At 33.1% G+C, this 23,461-nt stretch overlaps 1 protein-coding gene across 9 annotated transcripts in view; it reads right to left on the bottom strand.

The window, feature by feature from the left end:
- LOC121373939 (von Willebrand factor A domain-containing protein 3B-like) overlaps positions 1 to 23,461 on the bottom strand; it is a 104,510-nt gene that overhangs the window by 4,011 nt on the left and 77,038 nt on the right. For 4 of the 9 annotated variants that reach the window (XM_041500768.1, XM_041500769.1, XM_041500770.1 and 1 more), the window contains 13 exons: positions 22,919 to 22,950; positions 21,558 to 21,592; positions 20,229 to 20,297; positions 17,023 to 17,106; positions 14,044 to 14,127; positions 11,056 to 11,139; positions 10,422 to 10,505; positions 9,340 to 9,423; positions 8,809 to 8,871; positions 8,383 to 8,464; positions 6,119 to 6,220; positions 2,574 to 2,692; positions 2,171 to 2,429 (listed from right to left, as the gene is read on the bottom strand). In XM_041500768.1, coding sequence (XP_041356702.1) covers positions 2,171 to 2,429; positions 2,574 to 2,692; positions 6,119 to 6,220; positions 8,383 to 8,464; positions 8,809 to 8,871; positions 9,340 to 9,423; positions 10,422 to 10,505; positions 11,056 to 11,139; positions 14,044 to 14,127; positions 17,023 to 17,106; positions 20,229 to 20,297; positions 21,558 to 21,592; positions 22,919 to 22,950 — 1,181 coding nt within the window. The remainder of the gene's footprint in view (positions 1 to 2,170; positions 2,430 to 2,573; positions 2,693 to 6,118; positions 6,221 to 8,382; positions 8,465 to 8,808; positions 8,872 to 9,339; positions 9,424 to 10,421; positions 10,506 to 11,055; positions 11,140 to 14,043; positions 14,128 to 17,022; positions 17,107 to 20,228; positions 20,298 to 21,557; positions 21,593 to 22,918; positions 22,951 to 23,461) is intronic. The other 5 variants (XM_041500774.1, XM_041500773.1, XM_041500776.1 and 2 more) reach the window with 5 other exon arrangements.

Here is a 23,461-nt window from a genome sequence, read left to right as displayed (position 1 = left end):
CTAAGACTACTGCTAAAGCAATACATGCCCCCTGTACCGGGCCCAACTAATTTTTGTATCTCCTAAGTACAATGATGTGTGGTCAGTCTAGGATTGATCCCCGTCAGTGGATCCATTGGGCTATTTTTTTGTTCCAGCCAGTGCTCCACAACTGATGTAACAAAGACCGGGGTATGTACTATTCTGTCTGTGGGATGGAGCATATAAAAGATATCTTGCTCATGAATTGGCGACAGGGGGGTTTCCGCTCTCAATATCTGTGTTGTCCTTAAACATGTCTGATGCCATATAACTGTAAATAAAATGTGTTGAGTGCATCATTAAATAAGACATTTCCTTCCTTCCTTCCTTCCTTCCTAAATTCAAGGGCCATAACTCCATGAAAGTTAAACTTGATCTGTAATAGTACATGATAAAGCTGTATTTAAAATTTCATCTCAATATCTTGAGGCATTGAAAACATTTTTTTTATTATTATTATTATTTTTTTTTTTATTGTCCCCAGACCATTAGACAGTGCCAGGGTTAGGGAGCCCTGATACACTGCCTTACAATTTATCTTAAAATTAATATTCATACATGTGTAAACATACATGTACATACATATATACAAACATAAATATATACGCACGCACATATGCACTCACATTATATTCTATTCTGATATATGCAGGTACAAACCAAAATAAAATAGTACTTCCTTTTGTGCACGCCTTATGGTCCAGGACTTTTAGAAAAAGAAAAAAGGGTAACAACGAGAGAAGAAGAAGAAGAAAAAGAAGGAAAACAAGAAGAACAAGAAGAATAAGAAAAAGAAGAAGAAGAAGAGGAAGAAAAACCTAAAGTTGATAGTGAGTAATGAAGCAGAATTAAACTGATGATAATAACAGGAACAGCAGTCGGGCCTGTGTTGGAATGTTATATAAACATGCAATTACAAAAACTTTTTCCTTTGAGTAGATCGTTATCTAAGTGTAATGGGTTTTTTTCTCTTTCTTTCACTATATAAAAAGGTTGAGCCATTGTGCCCATTCTTTATTTAACTTTTCATAGTTGCAGTTTTTGAAATAAATATATTTCTCATTGAAAACATATTGATACCTCCTAAGTTCAAGGGCAATAACACTATGAAAAAATGGGTAAATTGCCATTAAAGGAGATGAAACCAGTTGGTCCGCTAGAGGACTAACTAGGAACTTAATAATTAGATCATTAGAAATACAGACAAACATCTCTAAGCTGAATACCTCTGATGGTTCAAAACGTTTCAAGCCAGTTTCCAGGGTGGAATAATGTACCAATAATACATTATAACCACAACTATTTAAATGCACACAATACAATGCATCCATAACACAGTATTTCTCGTTCCAACCAGTGCTCCACAACTGGTGTAACAAAGGCCGTGGTATATACTATCTTGTCTGTGGGATGGTGCATATAAAAGATCCCTTGCTGCTAATCGAAAAGAGTAGCCCATCAAGTGGCAATAGCGGTTTCCTCTCTCAATATCTGTGTGGTCCGTAACCATATGTCTGATGCCATGTAACCATAATTAAATGTGTTGAGTGCGCCGTTAAATAAAACATTTCCTTCCTTCCATAACACAGATTGTGTGTCCAATAAACCAATACACTGTAAAATTCTAGAATTGTATAATAATGATAATCAGACCTTGACAAGTACTTTTATCAAATGAAGGAACAAAGTAAAGTCGTCTTTAAGACTAAATATTTAGGTTAACTAAAATTAAAATAGCTGAACTAATGCACAAAGTACACGTATGAGAATTTAAAAACTGTTCGATTATAAGTTATAGTGAAGGTAAAATCAATGGACTACCAGGTTAATGTGTCTTGTCTTTTTGTGTGTCTGTACATGTAAGTCTGTGGGTGTGTCTACTGTTAATATATAATATTTTAAAAATATGTTAATCATTACAAGAAAAACTAGTTTTTCACTATTGTAGGACCATAGGAACTGATGGGGGAGGGGGTTGTACCTCCCCAGTTGACGACAAATGTTTTAGTTTTTTCTGTTATTCTATATAAATAAAGATAAAAATATAGCTTGTGTACCCCCCACCCAACCCACTACAGACTATGCCCTCCACCAGATATCGTTCCTAGGGGCCTGTATTGTAAATTAATGTGTGTATAATTCAACTCACCCAACTCATAAACCCCTGTGTCATCATTTCGTACGACAGCTGCTCTACCAACCCATCGGTTTTCACACCGACGTATGTCCTCGACGTCGTATCTGTATTTGTCCTCGCTCAGTTTGAACACTTGGTCTCTGAACACTGTGCCTTCTTTGGAGTCATAGAAACGGACTTGCATGCTCAGGTCAGAGAAAACCCTAACCACCTGACCAGGCGCATAGCTCGAGGAGTAACCAGGATAAGCTGCCACAACATAATCATTGACCTGGAATAAATACATAATTATATTCTTTTATAAAATATGATAAATTATTCATGTTGATTATAGTAGATCAAAACCTTTCGCAAAACAACAAATGACATGAATCAAATACATAGGTTTATAAAATATGATAATCTGATGCAATACCTGAATGATGTTTTTATCATCATCTTCATCTGTGATAATGTCGTTTCGCCAGATCTGTTCAACATCTCCAGTACTGTCTTCAACTTGATACAAACAGTTGTCACAGCTTAGAATAGTTCCTGAAACAATGGAATATAAGCATACACATATTTAATAACAGATTCAGACTGAAATGTGCACACTAGCAAGTGCTGGAAAATATCACGCTATGATGCTACAGGAAAGATTCTTCTTTCCCACTGGACAAGGTTATCCAGCTTTTGTATGGTGCTGTCTGACCCGAGGGCTAGATAAATCTATCTGACCTGAGGGTTAGATGATTTCTACATACGTGTGACATCATAACTCAAGTTTTACGATGATTGACATCATAACTCATGGTTTTCAAAATTCTGTTTGCCATTTAACGTTGTATCATTGTTTTAAAAGATTTAAACAAATTAATATTTTCAACTTTATATTTATTGTTATGTTGTTGCATAAGCTGGACTATATTTTTCAGCGTATGATTAAATGAGTTTCATTGTTTGTAGGTGAAATGTTTACGAATCATTCAACAATAAACAAACCGTACATAGCTTACAAAATTAATGTTTTATTACTGTAATTAAATGGGCAAGAAAAAGAATCAATCACCGTTGTGAGGTATAGATATGGCAATTCCAACCCTCGGGACAAAATGTTTTTGTAAGGGCCTTGATAAACCTCGGCCCTCACAAAAAACATTTTGTCCCTCGGGTTGGAATTGCCTTATCTAGCTATACCTCACAATGATGATAGAATCCATTAGTCTTTTCTGAGTGCTGGAAGGTCGTTTTAGTTCAGTGCTGTCTTTGACAGCTTCTGTAGAGTTGTCAATATTCAGAAATGCATTTCAAGTTATTTTAATCTAATTAGTCTTAACATTTCAGTGGGTTTGAGGTAAAATATTTATATTTTGAGGTCCGCTGGTTTGTAGTTAATTTGAGCACGATTATTTGGGGCATATGTATTTTGGGCACAATGTTTATTGACTTCACTTTGATGCAATCTGAAGTCCTGTAAGCACTGATAAATAAACGCACAAGAAAAATTATACCTAATTTGTAAAACAGACGTTTTACTTGGTCCTGTAAGAGTCCAGTTTATCAGATGGGTTTCTCTAGATAGTACTTGTATAGTCCGTCTTAAAGTATTTCACAACCTTCTGTCATGGAAGTTAATTATAATTTAATGTTTCTGCCTCACTTGGCTCCAGGTATACAATTTTTCTGAATGTATTATAATCAGTGTGTATACAATCAGCCTACAAACAGAGCAAGTAACAAACTTCTGTAGTACCTGCAACCATCTGGAGAATCTAGATTAGAATTCTACTCTACGAGGAAGTCGGTTATTGTGAAGCATAACCGACTTGAGAAAATAAACAAGTATGCGTGCAGGGAGAGGGTTTCACGGGTCGAAATCCCCTCACTGCTCCAAGGGAATTTTCTTTTCAAAAATATTTTTCAGTATAGCATGATTTAATCACCCCATAACAAACACACAACATCTAGAACAAATCCAGAATATGGGTCTCCGTATCATCACTGGAGGAATGCGAAGCACACCAATTACTGTCATGGAATCAATGTCTGGTCTGCACAGTCTACACGAGAGAAGACAAGAAAAGGTACTTATACAGGCAGTGAAATACAAGAGACTAGAAACGCACCCAATGAACCAGAAAATACAAGATCCAAATATCAACAGACTCAAGCGCAGTAGCTTCAAACACCTATCAAAACAACTTTCAACTGAAAATCAAGACATCATCTCTAGAAATCCAGAAGAATGGGAAATCCTGACTCCATACACTAGAGATGAAGACTATAACCAAGACATCACTGTCTGACTGAACATCCCTGGCATTGAAACAAAAGCGCACCAATCAGTTGAGGCACAGAAAGCACTGACACTTGAACACCTAAGTACTCACTAGCCAACAGAGCACTGGATTCATGTCTACTCTGATGGATCATCACAAGGTGCAGTCCGAAATGGAGGGGCTGGTGCATACATCCAATATCCGGACGAAACAACTAAGTCACTATCAGCCCCAACAGGCCAGCTGTCAACAAACTACAGATCTGAGCAACAAGCAGCCACTCTAGCAATGTCTCTTCTCATAAAACAAGCCACATCAAACATTAACATCGTCTTCCTCATCGACTGCAAATCAGTACTTCAATCAGTCCAAAATGAGTCCCAAGATAATGCCACCAGAAATTTCAAACACCAGCTCAGCATCATATCCAGAACCAACAACGCTGCACTTCAATGGATTCCAGCACACTGTGGAATCACAGGAAACGAATCTGCAGATAAACTAGCCAAACAAGCATCTGAATGTCAACAATAACGTCACAGAGTATCACTTCCAGAGATGAAGACTCTCATAAAAGGGAAGTTCAACACAGCCTGGAAAACAAGGACAGGAAGTACTTATCCAAGTGACCCCATCATACACCTAAACCGATGAGAATAAACAATGATATTCAGACTGAGAACAGGGCACTGCAGACTCGGTGCACATCTCTATAAACTCAAAGTGGTAACAACACCTCAATGCCACTGTAACACTGAACCCCAAACACCAGAGCATGTACTGCAAAGATGTCCAACATATTACAGTATTAGAGAAAACATCTGACCACAACCCAGAACAATCAGAGATAAACTTTGGGGCGAAAGAGATGACCTGCTGCTGACTGGAGTTCATGGAGGCGGTAAAACTCACAATTTGAATTCAAGGAGCATAAAGAAACTGAACGCAGAAGAAGAAGAAGAATCACCCCATAAAAAAACTTTGGTAGGCTACTGTACAGGATATTATATTTATATAATATTTTTCAGGGTAGCATGATTTAATCACCCCATAAAAAAACTTGCCTGCACAATTTCCTACACTCGTGCCTCTACAGGATCACCTAAGTAAATGGCAATGTTCTGTTACAAATATTAATTACTGTTAACATTTATGCCCCACTGTATTCCAGATACAAAACTCCTATAATGAATGAATGTTTTATGATACCCCAGCACTAAAACACACATCAACTATTGGGTGTCAAACAAAGATAAACTTGTAATTCCTTTAAGCATATTAAAGGGACAGACCCTAGTTTCTAAACACTAAGGCATATTTTTCACTATTAAAGCCGTTTATGATAACTGAAATCAAACATTAATTATATTTTATTCTTTAGATTATCCATTTCCGTACATCCGAGGTGTTTCTGGTCATCCTGGTGCTTCTAATACCACAAAATGCATTTTTCATATTTTTAAAACGCATGTGCATCTAAGAAATAACAGTTATGGAGTTGAGTTTTAGTCTATTTTTAACGATATTTTACCATTTCAACGTCACAGACTCTTGTTTCACTCTCTTGTAACGTTATCCAAATGTGTTACAGGTTTGTAACTTAACCAGACTTGATGTCCATTTTTATGGGTTGAAACTAGGATCTGCGCTGTTAATATTAGTTTATACACTTGGCACACAAATAGAGCAAGTAACAAACCTTTGTAGTACCAGCAATCATCTGGCCATTTGGCTAATACCTCTTCTTTTACTTTCACTTTGGGTAGTGACTTTCTCAGCTCCAACCAGGGTGATTGAGTGACTGTAAAATGCATACACATTAGATAAAAAGTGTCATAAAATAACCTATCACAACAAATAACTCCATTTTCATTATATTCATTACAATTTGGTCCAGCCAAAGCAATGTGATTCAGTCATTGAAGCCACTATATTGAGGCATGGCTATTCATTCATTCATTCATTCATTCATTCGTACATCCATCCATCCAGTAAAGAAAAAGCAGGATCCGTTACGTGTTGAAAAAGAAGGAGATTTTGTCAAAAAGCTGGAGATTTTTTAAATGCACATGATTTAACACAAGTTTAAAAAAAAAGGTATTACAATAAGTTGTATGAACACTACATAATGTCATGTATACTAGTCAACCTTAATTAATTAGATCTGGGCATTAAAAAAAAAAAAAAAAAAAAATACCGACAATTAAGTTTTAATTTTTTTTTTGTGTTTAAATATATAATTATTATGATTTAATACATATTTTTTTAAATAACTCTTTTATTAAAAAATGTTAAGAACATAAACATAAAATCTAAACATTAATTAGTACATTTACAGTATTACACTTACAGGTTGCATCATTGTTATTTGTGGTTTGTGAAAAGTAGACCTATAAGGTCGACGAAGGTAACTTTTTGGACCCTTGTTTTGGCTTTGTACACAAATAAATAAAACATACTCAACGATAATTTTTGACATGATATATTTGACAAAAGGTACTTTTCATTTCTTTTATCTTTTAAAACTTAAAATTAATATTTTGTCCAGAATTATGAAAAATAAAAAAATACCGACCTGTAAACAGCGTTGTTTACTTGTTATAGAAATTTGACAGGGGTCAAGGTTAGTAGACCAGTTTTTATTTTAATGCGGCGAAGCATTGTAATAATATAGCTAATTTTGAATTTGAATGATGTCAGTATTCCAATGATGTCACTTTGCATCTCCTTAAAATAGCCATGAACTAGGTAAACGACGTTTCCATTTTGAGAATGCTAGAAAATCCCAATACCAAATTGCTATTGAAATTTTTTTGTTTGAACATTACTAATGCACCTGAATATGTTTGAAAAATATATGTGATTAAAAAATTGTACCTTTTACGAAATATGGATTTCAAGTGAAATTATGGTAAGATATGCTATATTTGTGTACAAAGCTAAAACAAGGGTGTGAAAAGTGACTGTCGTTGACCTTAACTAAGACAAATTTATATAAATCTTATAAATGAATATTCAGTTTTTACTATAATGCGGTACATGTATAGTGGTGTAGTACTTATTTAAAATCATCATAACTATGCAATAAACACTGTATTTCCACTAATCTTAAGTAAAAGCTCATTTCTGACATCGTGTGAAATATACCCGAATTATACCTATTTCCGTGAGTAACTTTATGTGAAACACCAGACTTATTAATTGTACGGAAATAATTCCTTGAAGTGTACTCGTGTTACCAACATTTTACTGCACAAACCTACAAATCAAATGATATGAGTATTGTTTATATAGCTAATTGGTCTTTTCATTGTCTTGCTTTTACATGTGATTTTGACATCGTGTGTATCGATTAACCTCTAATGCAAGTGCAAGCACAAGCCTAGATTACTCTGGCGGACGCATTTTGCCTGTAGCTGTCGTATGGCATAACGACTAGCATCATGTACTGTGATCTATTTTGAGCTTGTTGGCTTGTGTTTCCACTTGCATTTGATGTTAATCTTGATAAACTAGTATTGATGCATGCGGTCGCTGTCAACTCTGGCAATTCAAGCCATAGAACTCTGGATTATGTAATCTAGTGGGAAGACATTTTTCCCCGCGGGAGACTTGATCAAATACTGGGAGTCTCCTGCAGAATCTGGGAGGGTTTACAGGTTGGCCATTCATATCTGAAGCCACTAGCACTATATCACTTCAGGCATGGAAGATGATGTAATAACTAGCCAAGTCCACTCCTCTGAAAAGATTTCAGTCATATTAGATCTTGTAGATCCGAACACTCCATTTTCAGCACTACATTATGAAAACTATACACTGGAACACACTCATAATTATAATCGTTGGAAAATTCTGGATATCTTCAATAATTATTTGTAAATGCCTTTTAGGAAGGACCACATCCTGACCCCTTCTTCTCCCGTCATTCTACAAAAGGGATTGGAACACACAAGGTCTAACCTTGTTCATGTTCAAGTGCTATGTCTTCAATAACAGGTCTAGGAGTAATGCTGGCAGCATCCTTTTCTGACACATCAAGGTTCTAATCATACAAAAAGAAAAACAGAACATTTTTGCATATGCATAATATTATAGCAGTAACACTTTATTACAAACACATTTGATCACAACACAAGAATATTTAATAATAAATGGTTTCATTCAAGAAGTATCATGCAGTTCTTACATGGGACACATTATTATATTTTAATAATTTTAAACTCCATTTACATAAGGTATTTGAGATACATACCAAGAAGCTTTCAATAACATCAATTATATTTTCAATATTTTGGGTTTGTGATGTTATATTACACATTTACTTTACGCTGGTGATACATTTTAGGGTCATAATTAACAAGATGTGCGAGGTTAAAGAAAATTTACCTGTCTCTTCATTTGCTGTTCTTCCAGTTGTTTTTGGAGATACAGTGCTTTCTCTTTCCATTGCTGTGGAATTAAATGGTTAATTTCCAGTTAGTCAATCAATATAAAACAATTGTATATTCAATGAAAATTAGGTCTATTGTAATTTGCCAGACCCATTCTGAAGAATTAAAGAAACCCACAACCATCACATGCCTTTGTTTATTATAGATTACTAGTTAAGTCTTGTACATGCATGTTTTCTCATATATACATGGCAGCACATACCACAGCTTTTGACATACCAGTCACAGAGTATTCATTCCTACTTTGAGCTTCCAACCATGCAGTTGTATTCGGAGAGAGAGAGACAGAGAGACAGAGAGAGAGAGTATTTTTACATGCTCCTATACCATTACGGTTTCAGGCATGTCCATCCCGGGTCCGGTCTCTGGATAGCCAGTGGTCTGACCCGGGACAGAATAGCCTTCTTGAAAATAATGATAAAACATCACCATCACTATCAACCTGATTACACGCAGCTCAACTCACTTCACTTTTCTGTTGTAACTCGTTTTCTTGGTCCTGTCTTTCCTTTAGTTGTCTTTTCAGCTCTTCTGCTTCCTGTTTCCAGCCCTGAGCATTTAGAACATTATGATGATTTTGAAGTAAAGGTTGTTTTATAAAATGACACCACTAGAGTACATTGATTTATTAATCTGCTATTGGATGTAAAACATGTGATTATTTTGACATATACATATGTAGTCTTAGAGATGAACCCGCAAGGTTTTTCCATTAATAGCAAGGGATCTTTTATATGCACCATCCCATAAAGAGGATAGCACATACCACAGCCTTTGATATACCAGTCATGGTGCACTGGCTGGAACGAGAAATAGCTCAATGTGTCTACCGATGGGGATCAATCCAAGACAGACTACACATCAGGGAAGCACTTTACCACTGAGCTATGTATCACCCCTAATTCTGAAGTATACAAGTATGTTTTACTGTCTTGGAAAGACAACCCAGGATCGTGGGTTTTATGCCCACAACCTAATACCATGGGTTTTATGCCCACAACCCAAGACCATGGGTTTTATGCCCCAAAAGACCATGCTTGTACCTTATTTGGATAGGAATACAATTGGTTTTTAATACTGGTACTGCATCATACAGAATAAAATATTACATGTATCTTGATAATTATGTAATATTTATAAAATGTATAGACAAACTAATTGTACTGTGTTATAAAGATGTACAGCAGCAGTTATTTTAAAGCATTAACTAGTGCATGGTTTTAAATGGCCTTCAAAGATTGTGTTTAATAATACTGGTAACAATATTTTACATGTAGTAATTCATACACCACCAATGAATAGCATAAAAGAAATTATCTCCTGTAAAATTGATTTTTTTTTTTTTTTAAAGCTATACAAACTCTGACCTTGCTAACATGAGGCATAATTCAAACGTGCATATTTTCTTCTTTTACACTACTTTTTGTCCGAATATATGAACTGAACTAATTCACATTGACTACAAAATATTTTACTAATTTAGCACAATATATTACTATTAAAAGTCTTTAAAAACAATTACTATCAACATTATAATAATCATCTTACTTCATTCATCTGTTGGGACTCTTTTTGTACATCCTCTTTTTTCTTTAATTGTCTTTTCAGCTTTTTTGTTTTCCGTCTCAGATCCTGAGGATTAACAAAAGTATTATGGCGATTTTAAACTACGAAATATCTTTTCTGTCCTGGACCCCAAGGTTTAATGTCAAGGTAAACATATTTGAACAGTATTTGGAGAGAAACAAAGTTAAATTAAAAAAAAAAAAATCACATCGCATACATGTATAATATATTGATTATAGGTAGTATTTAGAAATTACATGTGAAACTGCATGTTCTATGTTATAAATGTATATTATACATGTAGCAGTTTGCAGCAATGTGTAATGTTATCACAAGTACTTATGTAAAAACACTGAGTTTAATATTATTAGTGATCATCTGGCACATGCTTATTATGTAACACAATACTGGATTTCACACTGGTCCAGTTTTAAACAACATTAACCCTGGTATTTGTTTAAAACAGCTTGTGTTAATTTATGTTAATTGCACTCATGCATATTAATTATAAAATGGTTTACACACTTGTCATATAATATATCGCTACAAAACATCTTCTTGTGAAAAATAATAACTCATCACCATCTGTGTCAACATTATAATGATCTCAACTCACTTCACTTTTCTGTTGTAACTCGTTTTCTAGGTCCTGTCTTTCCTTTAATTGTCTTTTTAGCTCTTCTGCTTCCTGTTTCCAGCCCTGAGCATTCACAATATTGAGATTACTTTGAAGCATAGAATTTATTACCTCCGAGGTACAGCATAACGAGAGTCATATTTATCGTACGATTTTCCTCGTATGTCATAACTAAATCGTATGTCCTCCTGACATTGTCGTTTAACGACTGGCTGTTGTAAGAGTACATTTCTCTCTGATTGGCTGACACGACATTCCACAGATACTACTTTCTTCATTAATACATTTTTATTTAGAGTGTAAGCTGATCACATGCCGTAATGACAAATACATATTTTTAATTAATTTAATAAAACATTAATTGATTATTTATAACTTGTATTATATTACGATGTAGTTGTGACACATCAAACACTTAATTATGAATATAACGTTCACAACTGTTAGAAATCTATACTAAGGTCGACAAGTCACTTTTCGCACCCTTGTTTTGGCTTCGTACATAACAAATGTAGCATATCTTACCGTAATTTCACTTGAAAGCCATATTTAGTAAAAGGAACAATGTTTTAATCACAAGATTTTCTTCAAACACATTCAGGTGTGTTAATAATGTTTAAAAAAAAAAAAAATCAATAGCAAAAAATTCACTCGTCTCGTAAACATCGTCTGTCATGGACACTCATATAATATCCTCTATATATTATGCAGAAGAAAGAACTATAGGGCCATTCAACAATCACATAATGCAAACATTTTCATTTTTTTAATACCTTCCCCCCAACCTCATGTAATGTTTTGTAATGCTAAGGCCACTGCCCCCTCTAAAATTATATAACACACATTAATACTACACACCCTCACCATTTTCATTGTTATAATGATGTAATAATAATAATAATAATAATAAAATCTTTATTTATAGAAGGTAACTCAGTTAGTTCTAGACTATTCTCCCCTGAGGCCTTGTTACTAATTATAACAATAATAATAACAATAATCATATTGATTATTAAAAATAAGAACAAAACCATACATGTATGTACAATATATACAACCACAAAAGATATTAAGACATAATTATGTAGAAGAGCAATCATGTTTCTAAGAAGTGTTTGTAAACAAAATTCTTAAATATATTTAAACTAGTAAATTTTTTAACATCATTAGGTAAACTCTTCCAGATACCATCTCCAGAAAATTGAAAACTTTTCTTGTAGTGCTCTATTTTTGGTCGGGGAGCTAACATATTTCCATCATCAATGGAGCGAAGTTCATAAACTGATGATATTGGATTGAACAGGTCTCTGAGGTACTGAGGAGTCCATTTAGTGTTTTATATACAAGAATGGCTTTTTGATATTCGACTCTTCTGTTTATTTTTAGCCACTTTAGTTCATGAAAAAGTAAATCAGTTGGATCATCAGGTGATTTTTCAAAAATAATATGTGCTGTTCTTTTTTGTAATTTATTTATTCTTTCAAGTCTAATTTAGAACAATTTCCCCATATGGTCAAGCAGTAATCGAATAATGGTTGAATATAAGCATTAAAATACAATATTCTAATGTTTAGAGGAAGATACTTCTTTCTTTTTGCTAGCAGAGTTATTTTTGAAGTTAGTGCTTTGCATACCTTGTCAACTTGTGTATCGCATTGAAGAAAATTGTCTATATATACCCCAAGTAGCTTATGACTTGATACTTGCTCTATTTGTGTGTCATTAACTCTTAATTCTATATCTTTTTGTTTTATATGAGATAATTTTTGGGCAGTAGTTTATTAAAGTGCTTTTTGTTTTGTTCTCATTCAGAAACATGTTGTTGTTTTTACACCAAGCTTCAGTGCTTTTCATATCTTTATTTAATTTATCTTTTATAATGTTTATTGATGGGCCTGAGACATGTATTGTTGTATCATCTGTAAACATGTCTACATGTGATTCAGTAATAGCTAATGGAAGGTCATTTATGAATATAAGAAAGAGTAAGGGTCCAGGGTACACCTGCTCTAACATTTAATTAAGATGATCGAGTGTTCTCTATGTATACTTGCTGTTTTCTGTTGTGGAGATAGGACTTTATTAACTTTATGGAACCTTCATCAAAATTGTAACATTTCAGTTTAGAAACAAGAATTTTATGGTCGACCAAATCGATTGCTTTTTTAAAATCAAGAAAAATTCCATTATTCATTTCTTTTAACCAAAGGTCTGTGATTTTTGTAAGAGCTGACTGACATGAGTGAGATCTTCGAAAACGAGATTGTTCATTGTGAATGAGGTCATTATCATTTACATGTAGGTATGAGGATATCAAATTTCCTATATGCCTTTCAAATACTTTTGATAATGTTGGTAAAACTGATATTGGTCTATAATTGCTAGGGTCATCTTTTGCACCACGTTTAAAAATAGCTGTTACTTTTCCACATTTTAGAAGGTCTGGGTAAGAATTTGTTTTAATACTTATATTAATAATATGGGTTACTAACTGTGTAATAACAGATGCAGTAAGCTTTAATAATTTGGGACCAATATTATCAACACCTGCTGCTTTTTTCACATTTAAGTTCAACAATGTATTAAGAACCTCTGCGTTTGATATAGCCCTCAAAGTAAATGGAGGCACATCCGATAATTTTTTATAAAGGTACTCATTCAGAATTTTAGGATCTTCTGTCTGTAGTTTGTCAGCTAGCTCAATAAAATACTTGTTAACAAATTGACAATTTCTTTAGAAGATGTTGCCATTTTGTTGTCATGTTTTATTTGATTTGGAGGTAATGAGGACCTTTTAGAAGTTTACCAATATTGTAGATTTTCTATTTTTACTTTTTTCAGCTAGATTTGGTAATAAATACTAGATAGAAAATAATCTGTTAAAGAACAAAATAATTAATTGGCTGCATTTTACTTCATAAATAACTCATCACCATCCGTGTCAACATTATAATGATCACAACTCACTTCAGTTTTCTGTTGTAACTCATTTTCTAGGTCTTGTTTTTCCTTTAATTGTCTTTTTAGCTCTTCTGCTTCCTGTTTCCAGCCCTGAGCATTCACAATATTGAGATTACTTTGAAGCATAGAATATATTATGCAGAAGAAACAACTATAGGGCCATTCAACAATCACATAATGCAAAATTTGTCACTTTTTTTTATACCCCTCCCCCCCCCCCCCCAACCTCATGTAACGTTTTGTAATGCTAAAGCCACTGCCCCCTCTAAAATTATATAACACACATTAATACTCCACACCCTCACCATTTTCATTGTTATAATGATGTAAGTTTACCAATATTGTAGATTTTCTATGTTTACTTTTTTCAGCTAGATTTGGTAATAAATACTAGATAGAAAATAATCTGTTAAAGAACAAAATAATTTAATTGGCTGCATTTTACTTCATAAATAAAAATGATACTTTTGTTTTGAAAACATTATGTAACTCTTGATAAAGATCCCTTCTCTCTCCCTATACCAATATTTCACAATATAGCCCATGATTCCACTCCCCAGGACATTACATAATTGTGGAATAGACTTTATTCTACATGCATTTGGTTTTGTAAAAGTAACTGTCAGTGCTGTTTGCCCCCAACATATTAAGTACCTAATGATTATTTTTAAAAGTCTAATTATTTCTACTACATTTAGGGAAAGGATTCTTTACTAATACCCCAACACATTGATTAATCAGAAAATATTTGATGTCAAGAAAATTAAGAGAAAAAAACCCAAACCTGTTACCAAAATGTGATTACAGGGATTTGACTGTACACTTTTATTTTGTTTTATTTTTATTTTTTTATTTTTTTTGACACAAAAGTATAAAAGTTGATGATATTTATATTGGCGTATGACAGTTACTTTGACAAAACTGAAAACAAGATGCATTACATCTAACAAAGCTTAGTAGGCCTACTAACACCATATGAATAGCATAGCAGTACCCTAGCTATTAGAATTATGGTTAAAACATGCTAACTTGGGAATACAACAATGAACAGAGAAGTACATACAAAAGAAATGTTTTCAAAATAAATGTAAAAAATAATAATAATTAAGATTTGTTTTAAATTAATTATTTAGAAAAAAACCTTTGTAATTTATTTTCATGTTCCTACTTTGTTTTAAGATCATGTAGTGTTTTTCCTAGCTTATTTTAGCATGGTGCGGCACCATGCCTCAAAAGTCTAGTGCCATCTTGCCTTAATCAGTACCATGCTGCCCTTAGATTGAAAAAGTCTTTTTCAGTAATTAATTCTAAAATTGCCTTTATAAAACACCAAAAAAAAGGTATTATTAATTCATAAAATCTGCCTTGTATATCTTTTGCCATTCATTTATTAAAGCAAACACATAAAAAAAATATGTTTATTTCAATTAATTTTTATCTATTTTCAATGAAATACAAGTGCCCCGAAAATGGTGAAAATGCCCCAAAAGTGTTTGGTCTACCATGCCTTGACAAATTTCTAGGGAAATCACTATCATGTTTCACCTGTTCTAAAAGCTGTAAAAAGAGATATATGCAAAAGGTTGATTGGTTATGAGTTTGGTAAACAAGGAGCATAATTATAGGAGGTTGAGCAGTCATAGTCGCATGCTAGTCTGGTTTCTTTTTGCACCCAAGATTAAACGAAAGAGAGGGATTTTTCATGCCAGTACTGGCTGCAACCCAGATGCACTGCTAGGCTCAGTGGAGAGTTGTAAGACCACACTCACCGAGTGTCAAGTAGTCACATACCGAAAAGAAAATATTGCGGCTTCACCATTCATCTCATCATCATCTATGTTTGCTTTTCATATCTTTATTTAATTTATCTTTTATAATGTTTATTGGTGGGCCTGAGACATGTATTGTTGTATCATCTGCAAACATGTCTACATGTGATTCAGTAATAGCTAATGGAAGGTCATTTATGAATATAAGAAAGAGTAAGGGTCCAAGTACTGAGCCCTGTAGTACACCTGCTATAACATTTAAATAAGATGATTAAGTGTTCCCTATGTATACTTGCTGTTTTCTGTTGTGGAGATAGGACTTTATTAACTTTATGGAACCTTCATCAAAATTGTAACATTTCAGTTTAGAAACAAGAATTTTATGGTCGATCAAATCGAATGCTTTTTTAAAATCAAGAAAAATTACTCCTGTTAAATTTCCATTATTCATTTCTTTTAACCAAAGGTCTGTGATTTTTGTAAGAGCTGACTGACATGAGTGAGATCTTCGAAAACGAGATTGTTCATTGTGAATGAGGTCATTATCATTTACATGTAGGTATGAGAATATCAAATTTCCTATATGCCTTTCAAATACTTTTGATAATGTTGGTAAAACTGATATTGGTCTTTAATTGCTAGGGTCATCTTTTGCACCATGTTTAAAAATAGCTGTTACTTTTCCACATTTTAGAAGGTCTGGGTAAGAATTTGTTTTAATACTTATATTAATAATATGGTTTACTAACTGTGTAATAACAGATGCAGTAAGCTTTAATAATTTGGGACCATTATTATCAACACCTGTTGCTTTTTTCACATTTAAGTTTAACAATGTAGTAAGAACCTCTGCGTCTGATATAGTAAATGGAGGCACATCCGATAATTTTTGTATAAAGGTACTCATTCAGAATTTTAGGATCTTCTGTCTGTAGTTTGTCAGCTAGCTCAATAAAATACTTGTTAACAAATTGACAATTTCTTTAGAAGATGTTGCCGTTTTGTTGTCATGTTTTATTTGATTTGGAGGTAATGAGGACCTTTTAGAAGTTTACCAATATTGTAGATTTTCTATTTTTACTTTTTTCAGCTAGATTTGGTAATAAATACTAGATAGAAAATAATCTGTTAAATAACAAAATAATTAATTGGCTGCATTTTACTTCATAAATAACTCATCACCATCCATGTCAACATTATAATGATCACAACTCACTTCAGTTTTCTGTTGTAACTCGTTTTCTAGGTCCTGTTTTTCCTTTATTTGTCTTTTTAGCTCTTCTGCTTCCTGTTTCCAGCCCTGAGCATTCACAATATTGAGATTACTTTGAAGCATAGAATATATTATGCAGAAGAAACAACTATAGGGCCATTCAACAATGACATAATGCAAAATTTGTCCCTTTTTTTATAATACCGCCCTCATGTAATGTTTTGTAATGCTAAAGCCACTGCCCCCTCTAAAATTATATAACACACATTAATACTCCACACCCTCACCATTTTCATTGTTATAATGATGTAATTGGCTGCATTTTACTTCATAAATAAAAATGATACTTTTGTTTTGAAAACATTATGTAACTCTTGATAAACACCCCCTTCTCTCTCCCTATACCAATATTTCACAATGTATCCCATGATTCCACTCCCCAGGACATTATATAATTGTTGAATAGACTTTATTCTACATGCATTTGGTTTTGTAAAAGTAACTGTCAGTGCTGTTTGCCCCCAACATATTAAGTACCTAATGATTATTTTTAAAAGTCTAATTATTTTTACTACATTTAGGGAAAGGATTCTTTACCAATACTCCAACACATTGATTAATCAGAGAATATTTTATGTCAAGAAAATTAAGAGAAAAACCCCCAAACCTGTTACCAAAATGTGATTACAGGGATTTGACTGTACACTTTTATTTTGTTTTATTTATTTATTTATTTTTGACACAAAAGTATAAAAGTTGATGATAATTATATTGGCGTATGACAGTTACTTTGACAAAACTGAAAACAAGATGCATTACATCTAACAAAGCTTAGTAGGCCTACTAACACCATATGAATAGCATAGCAGTACCCTAGCTATTAGAATTATGGTTAAAACATGCTAACTTGGGAATACAACAATGAACAGAGAAGTACATACAAAAGAAATGTTTTCAAAATAAATGTAGAAAAATAAAATTAAGATTTGTTTTAAATTAATTATTTAGAAAAAAATCCTTTGTAATTTATTTTCATATTCCTACTTTGTTTTAAGATCATGTTTCACCTGTTGTAAAAGCTGTAAAAAGATATATATGCAAAAGGTTGATTGGTTATGAGTTTGGTAAACAAGGAGCATAATTATAGGAGGCTGAGCAGTCGTAGTCGCATGCTAGACTGAGGGTTTTTTGCACCCAAGATTAAACGAAAGAAAGGGATTTTTTATGCCAGTACTGGCTGCAACCCAGTTGCACTGCTAGGCTCAATGGAGAGTTGTAAGACCACACTCACCGAGTGTCAAGTAGTCACATACCGAAATGGAAATATTGCGGCTTCACCATTCATCTCATCATCATCTATGTTTGTAATGTCCAAAAGCAAAAAACGTCTGTACCTCTGTGTTAAATGTTTGTGGTGGCATTTTTCAAAAATAAAGAAAGAAAGAAAGAAAGAAAGAAAGAAAGAAAAGAAAGAAAGAAAGAAAAAAAAGAAAAAAGAAAAAGAAATAATGGCATAGTATAAGATTGAAACCAGACAAACTGTACCCTCCTGAGTACACCAAAGAATTCTTGGCAAAGAAAAGACACGAAGAAATAACTACAAATGGCACAGATGGACGAAAATTAGCTGAACAAGTACAACCTATTCTAATTTCTTTTGAAAAAAAAGGGAAGCATTAGCTAAATATTTCTACACTATTGAGGGTAAAAAATCTTTTTAACTACTTTTAAATACACTAAAATGTATAGTAGGAATATGAAATGTTCAATTACTCTAGAATACCCTAGAATGCGGGGGAAAAAACAGAGGAAGAAATATTTTTATTTAACAATGTACTCGACACATTTTAATACAGTTAAATGGCATCATACATATGGTTAAGGATGACATAGATAATTAGAGAGGAAACCTGCTGCCACCACATCATGGGCTACTCTTTTCAATTATAGCAGTAAGGGATCTTTTACATGCACCATCCCACAGCACAGAGAGGATAGTACATACCTCAGCTTTTATTACATCAGTTCTGGAGCATTCGCTGTAACCCTATAGTCATTCTCACAGGGAGCGCCTTTAATCATACTATGGAATTTACTACAAGTTATTTATTTCTGAGCAGATTGTTTTCAAAATTGCGCACACCAAAAAAGAGTATTTTTTTCATTTCTAAAACACGTTTACTGTTTTTCTTCTGTCAAACCAAACTGAAATTATTTTTAAAAAAAATCTAAAATGTTATAGGAGGATGGGATGGACTATAGAAATATTTAATTACTCTAAAATATCCTAAAATGTAACTATTCTAGGAATGCAAAATGTTTAACCATGTAGCACAATGACAGAATCCTTTCCTGATGTGTGATGGGTCACAGGATATATTGCTCTTGATGGATTCCACTTACTCACCATCAAAACCAGTACAGGCACAGCTGAGTGGGGGGAGGGGGTGGGGCAAATTCCGAATACAAAATATTTTTGGTAGCAAATCTAAAGGCAGAGATGAATTTTACTTGTACAATGAAAGAAATTGCATTTCAGAACATCTAGTTTTCAAAATTTTATGGTGGAGCATACCTCCGAACCCCCTTAGAAACTTTGCTTTGAGCCCTCAATCTCAGTTAGCTCCCACCCCCCATCTCAGTCAGCCTCTCCAATGTCTACTTGCTTCTGCCGTGCCTGCAGTACCCTATGACTGGTACACCAAAGAACATAGTGTGTACCATCTTGTTTATGGGAAAGTGCACACAACAGATCCCTTGATACTGTAGTATAGTAGTGGGTTTCCAAATGATTAAATAATTACATACTGAACTCCAATGAAAATGTACCACCCAATTGCCAGTTTTTACTGACCTCACAAATGTGATATGGCTATAAGACACACAATAACCCTAACTGTTGTATACAATTCCTGGGATTATTTATCGCCTACAATAATACATCCAGTTATACTAAATCAGTTAAATATTTTGTTATTTCTTCTTGTATCCTTTTCACAAATACAAATCTAATCGGTAAATTTTCATTGGAGTTCAGTATACATTAGACACCAAATAACAATAGTTTAAAATGTGCTGATGTGTCATTAAACAAACATTCCTGTCCTGTTTGTTTCACCACTCTTAGAATACTCTAGACTAATACTACGAATCTACAGCTAGCAGGCTGTTAAGGAGAAATATTTCAAACTGCGTGTCAAACAACTCACAAGGTTTTCCTCCTCTTTCTCTTCCAAATTCTGTCTCAGCTGTTCTTGTTCTCGCTCCCAGTCAGAGTCCTGAATAATATATATTCATTAATTTCACTTGAATAACAAAGTAATGATGGCAACAGGGAACCAATGAACTTGGGCCTAATTCACAAAGGTCTCTTAATTAGGTTCTGTTAGACAACAAAGCATCATCTTTGCAGTCTTTTAGCATTGCACTGCAAGATCACAAAGTTGCGACAGTATATTGAATTAAGCCCCTGGCATGTAACTCTACAATGAATAATGTTAAAATTCGTAACAAAATGTATTTTGTACGTTTTAAACCCAAACCAACTTGAAATGTTTATTTTTTTAAATCTTAGTGTACATAAATAAAAAGTTTCTTTACAAATTACCATTACATTGCATAGGTTAAATCTTAATTTTTATAAAGGGATGAAGGCAACTTATGGATCAGCCAAGGTGAAGCACTTGTATTTCTGCCTATAACCTTGGTCTATTATATTATAGATTACTTCAAGTGAAACTGCATATCTTGGCTGTTCCAGCATCTTGTCTTCATCCCTGTATTAAAAATAGCTTTAATCTATACAATTTGATGATAAGTTGTTAACAAACGTTTTTATTTCCATAGATTTTTTATTGTAATTGTTTTAATGACAACTGGTATGGGTTAAAAAGTAACAAAATTAAAATAAATTTTGATGTGAGTTTTAGCATTATACAGTATACCCGCTATATACATGTACATCAGTTCCCTTTTGCCACAAATTGACTGAAATGAGTAGTAACAAGCTAAATCAATCCATATTTGTGTTGGACAAAGGTTTTTCTTTAACAAAGCTGGAAGCATTATTATATAATATAAGTTTGAACTAACAACCCAATATTTTGTTATGTTCATTAGAAATTATTACACACTGGCTGAATGATGATGTTTCTCCCAGTAACTTAATTAAAACTACTCCTTTCTATTCTTAAATGTACATGTACATGTATAACATATATGGATGCATATATATTCAAAACAAACTGTAAATTTAGAAAAGAAAAAGAAAAAAAAGACTGCAATATGTTATTGCCAGCAGGGTTAGGCTTCCAGTAATATGTATGTGAGTTCAAACCAACCCTGTACATGTTACTATTCAAGTTCCTTTTTCCATGGTGAATGTATGAGAGTTATGTAACAGTATTCCATAATGAAAACCTAAGTGCTAAAAGAATCTGATGCCATAGCTGTTGAAACATTAGCAGTATGTTTATTCCATGACTGTCATCACTGGTGACACAATATAATGTTACCATATGTTAGTACACTGTACTTACCTTATCATTTCTTGTGTCTTTGTCGTTATCTTCATCTTTATTTTCAAAACAAAGAAATAAGTCGTTTCAGTATATAGGTATTAAAACATTAATGACATTAAGTTATTGGCTTTATTCTGTGATAATAAAAATAGTAAGTTATTGGCTTTATTCTGTGACAATAAAAATAGTAAACTCTGTGATGTTTAATTGCCTAGTAGAATTCCCCAATTGTCCTTGGTCCTGTTTTATAAAGCAATTTTACCACTAAGATCAACTGAAGTGCACAACTAACTACCTAATGCACTTAAGGTGATTTGAGCGTTAAGTTTGCTTCGTAAAACAGGGCCTTGAACAGGACATAAAGTTGACATCTAATATGTCATTAACATGTTATTGTTTTCATCAGTACATGTAGTACATGTATAACATATAAAGTTCATGACTTCTCTCTTGTAATATGTTGTGTTTGTCAAGCCCAAAAAGAGTTTTTATTCCTAAATATGTAATTTGTGTTATAGTCATCATAACAAAAAAAACTTAATTTTTATTGAAATGAACAATGCAAAAAAACAGGCAATGGAATATTTTTGTCAAGATAACCTAGCTGAGAGAAACAGGTCACACAACAATTAAACGGCAACCTGCTAGTAGCAATTTATTCCTTTGTTTTAAATGGTCACTGTAATTTCCAATTAGTTAGTAGAAACAGAAGTTCCAGAATAAATACATTTAATATATAGACATATATAATGTAATTGTTACATTCTGAGAAACAAAGTCAGGAATGTGCAAATGGTTATCAAGAAGTTGACAGATTAGGTGGTTTTATCACAGTAGGAAGAAATATTGATTTGAAAAATATATACATTGAGTTATGCCATTTTTTGTTACATTGCATATAATGTGCACACACACACACACACACACACACACACACACACACACACACACACACACACACTGCAGTGAATATATATCAAGGGGCAGATGGTACACTCCAAGGAGTCACAGTGTGGTACATAAAATGGACAGGCTGCAGCACGCTTCTATACTGCTTTAGGGGAAACACATGTGTTTTATAATTGGCAAGATTAATATTACCTTCACACTTTGGAGAAATAACAGAGTAATTACACACCCACACCCACACCCACATACACACACCAATACACACACACACACACACACACACACACACACACACACACACACACATATATTTTTTATTCATAACATAAATAAATCAAAATATTAATAACAAATGAAGTTAATACTTAGTAACTATACAATGAAACCATATTAATATACCGGTAACGTGATTGAGTACAAATATTATATATTAAACATCTGTGTTGTAAAATTGACAAAAGTTATATTACCTTCACTTATTGGAGGTGTGGGATTTGATGGCCTATCAAAAAGAAAATTGTGTACATCAGTTACATTTTATAAAGATATAATATAGTGTACAAACAGAAACAGGAAAACAACAATAAATAAAAATATAGTACAACAAAAATAAATGCATTGTAATGCGGGTTTCCTCTCATTGTCTGCATGGTTCTTAATCACATGTCTTTATGGAGAAGGCCTAGTAAGTTGTATAACTTGTGCCTAATCCATTTATTCTTTTAAAAAGCATTAAAATATGTTTCAATCAATCAATCAATTAATCTATCAATCACACATCTGATGACATATAATCGAGAATAAAAATGTGTCGAGTATGTTGTTAAAAAGTCTTTCTTTCTATCTTTCTATTCTTTCTCTTTCTGACTTTCTTTGTTTCTTATATATCTAACATATCCAGTAACACAGCATCAAATCATTAAATAAATACATTTTAGTACATTATATTTATTTTCTCAAATGCTGTTGGCATTATGGAATGTAAATCACATATTACATACAATGAAATTTTA

This window comes from Gigantopelta aegis, chromosome 6, assembly GCF_016097555.1.
Source record: "Gigantopelta aegis isolate Gae_Host chromosome 6, Gae_host_genome, whole genome shotgun sequence".
NCBI lineage: Eukaryota > Metazoa > Mollusca > Gastropoda > Neomphalida > Peltospiridae > Gigantopelta > Gigantopelta aegis.
This window is presented reverse-complemented; position numbering and strand designations above follow the sequence as displayed.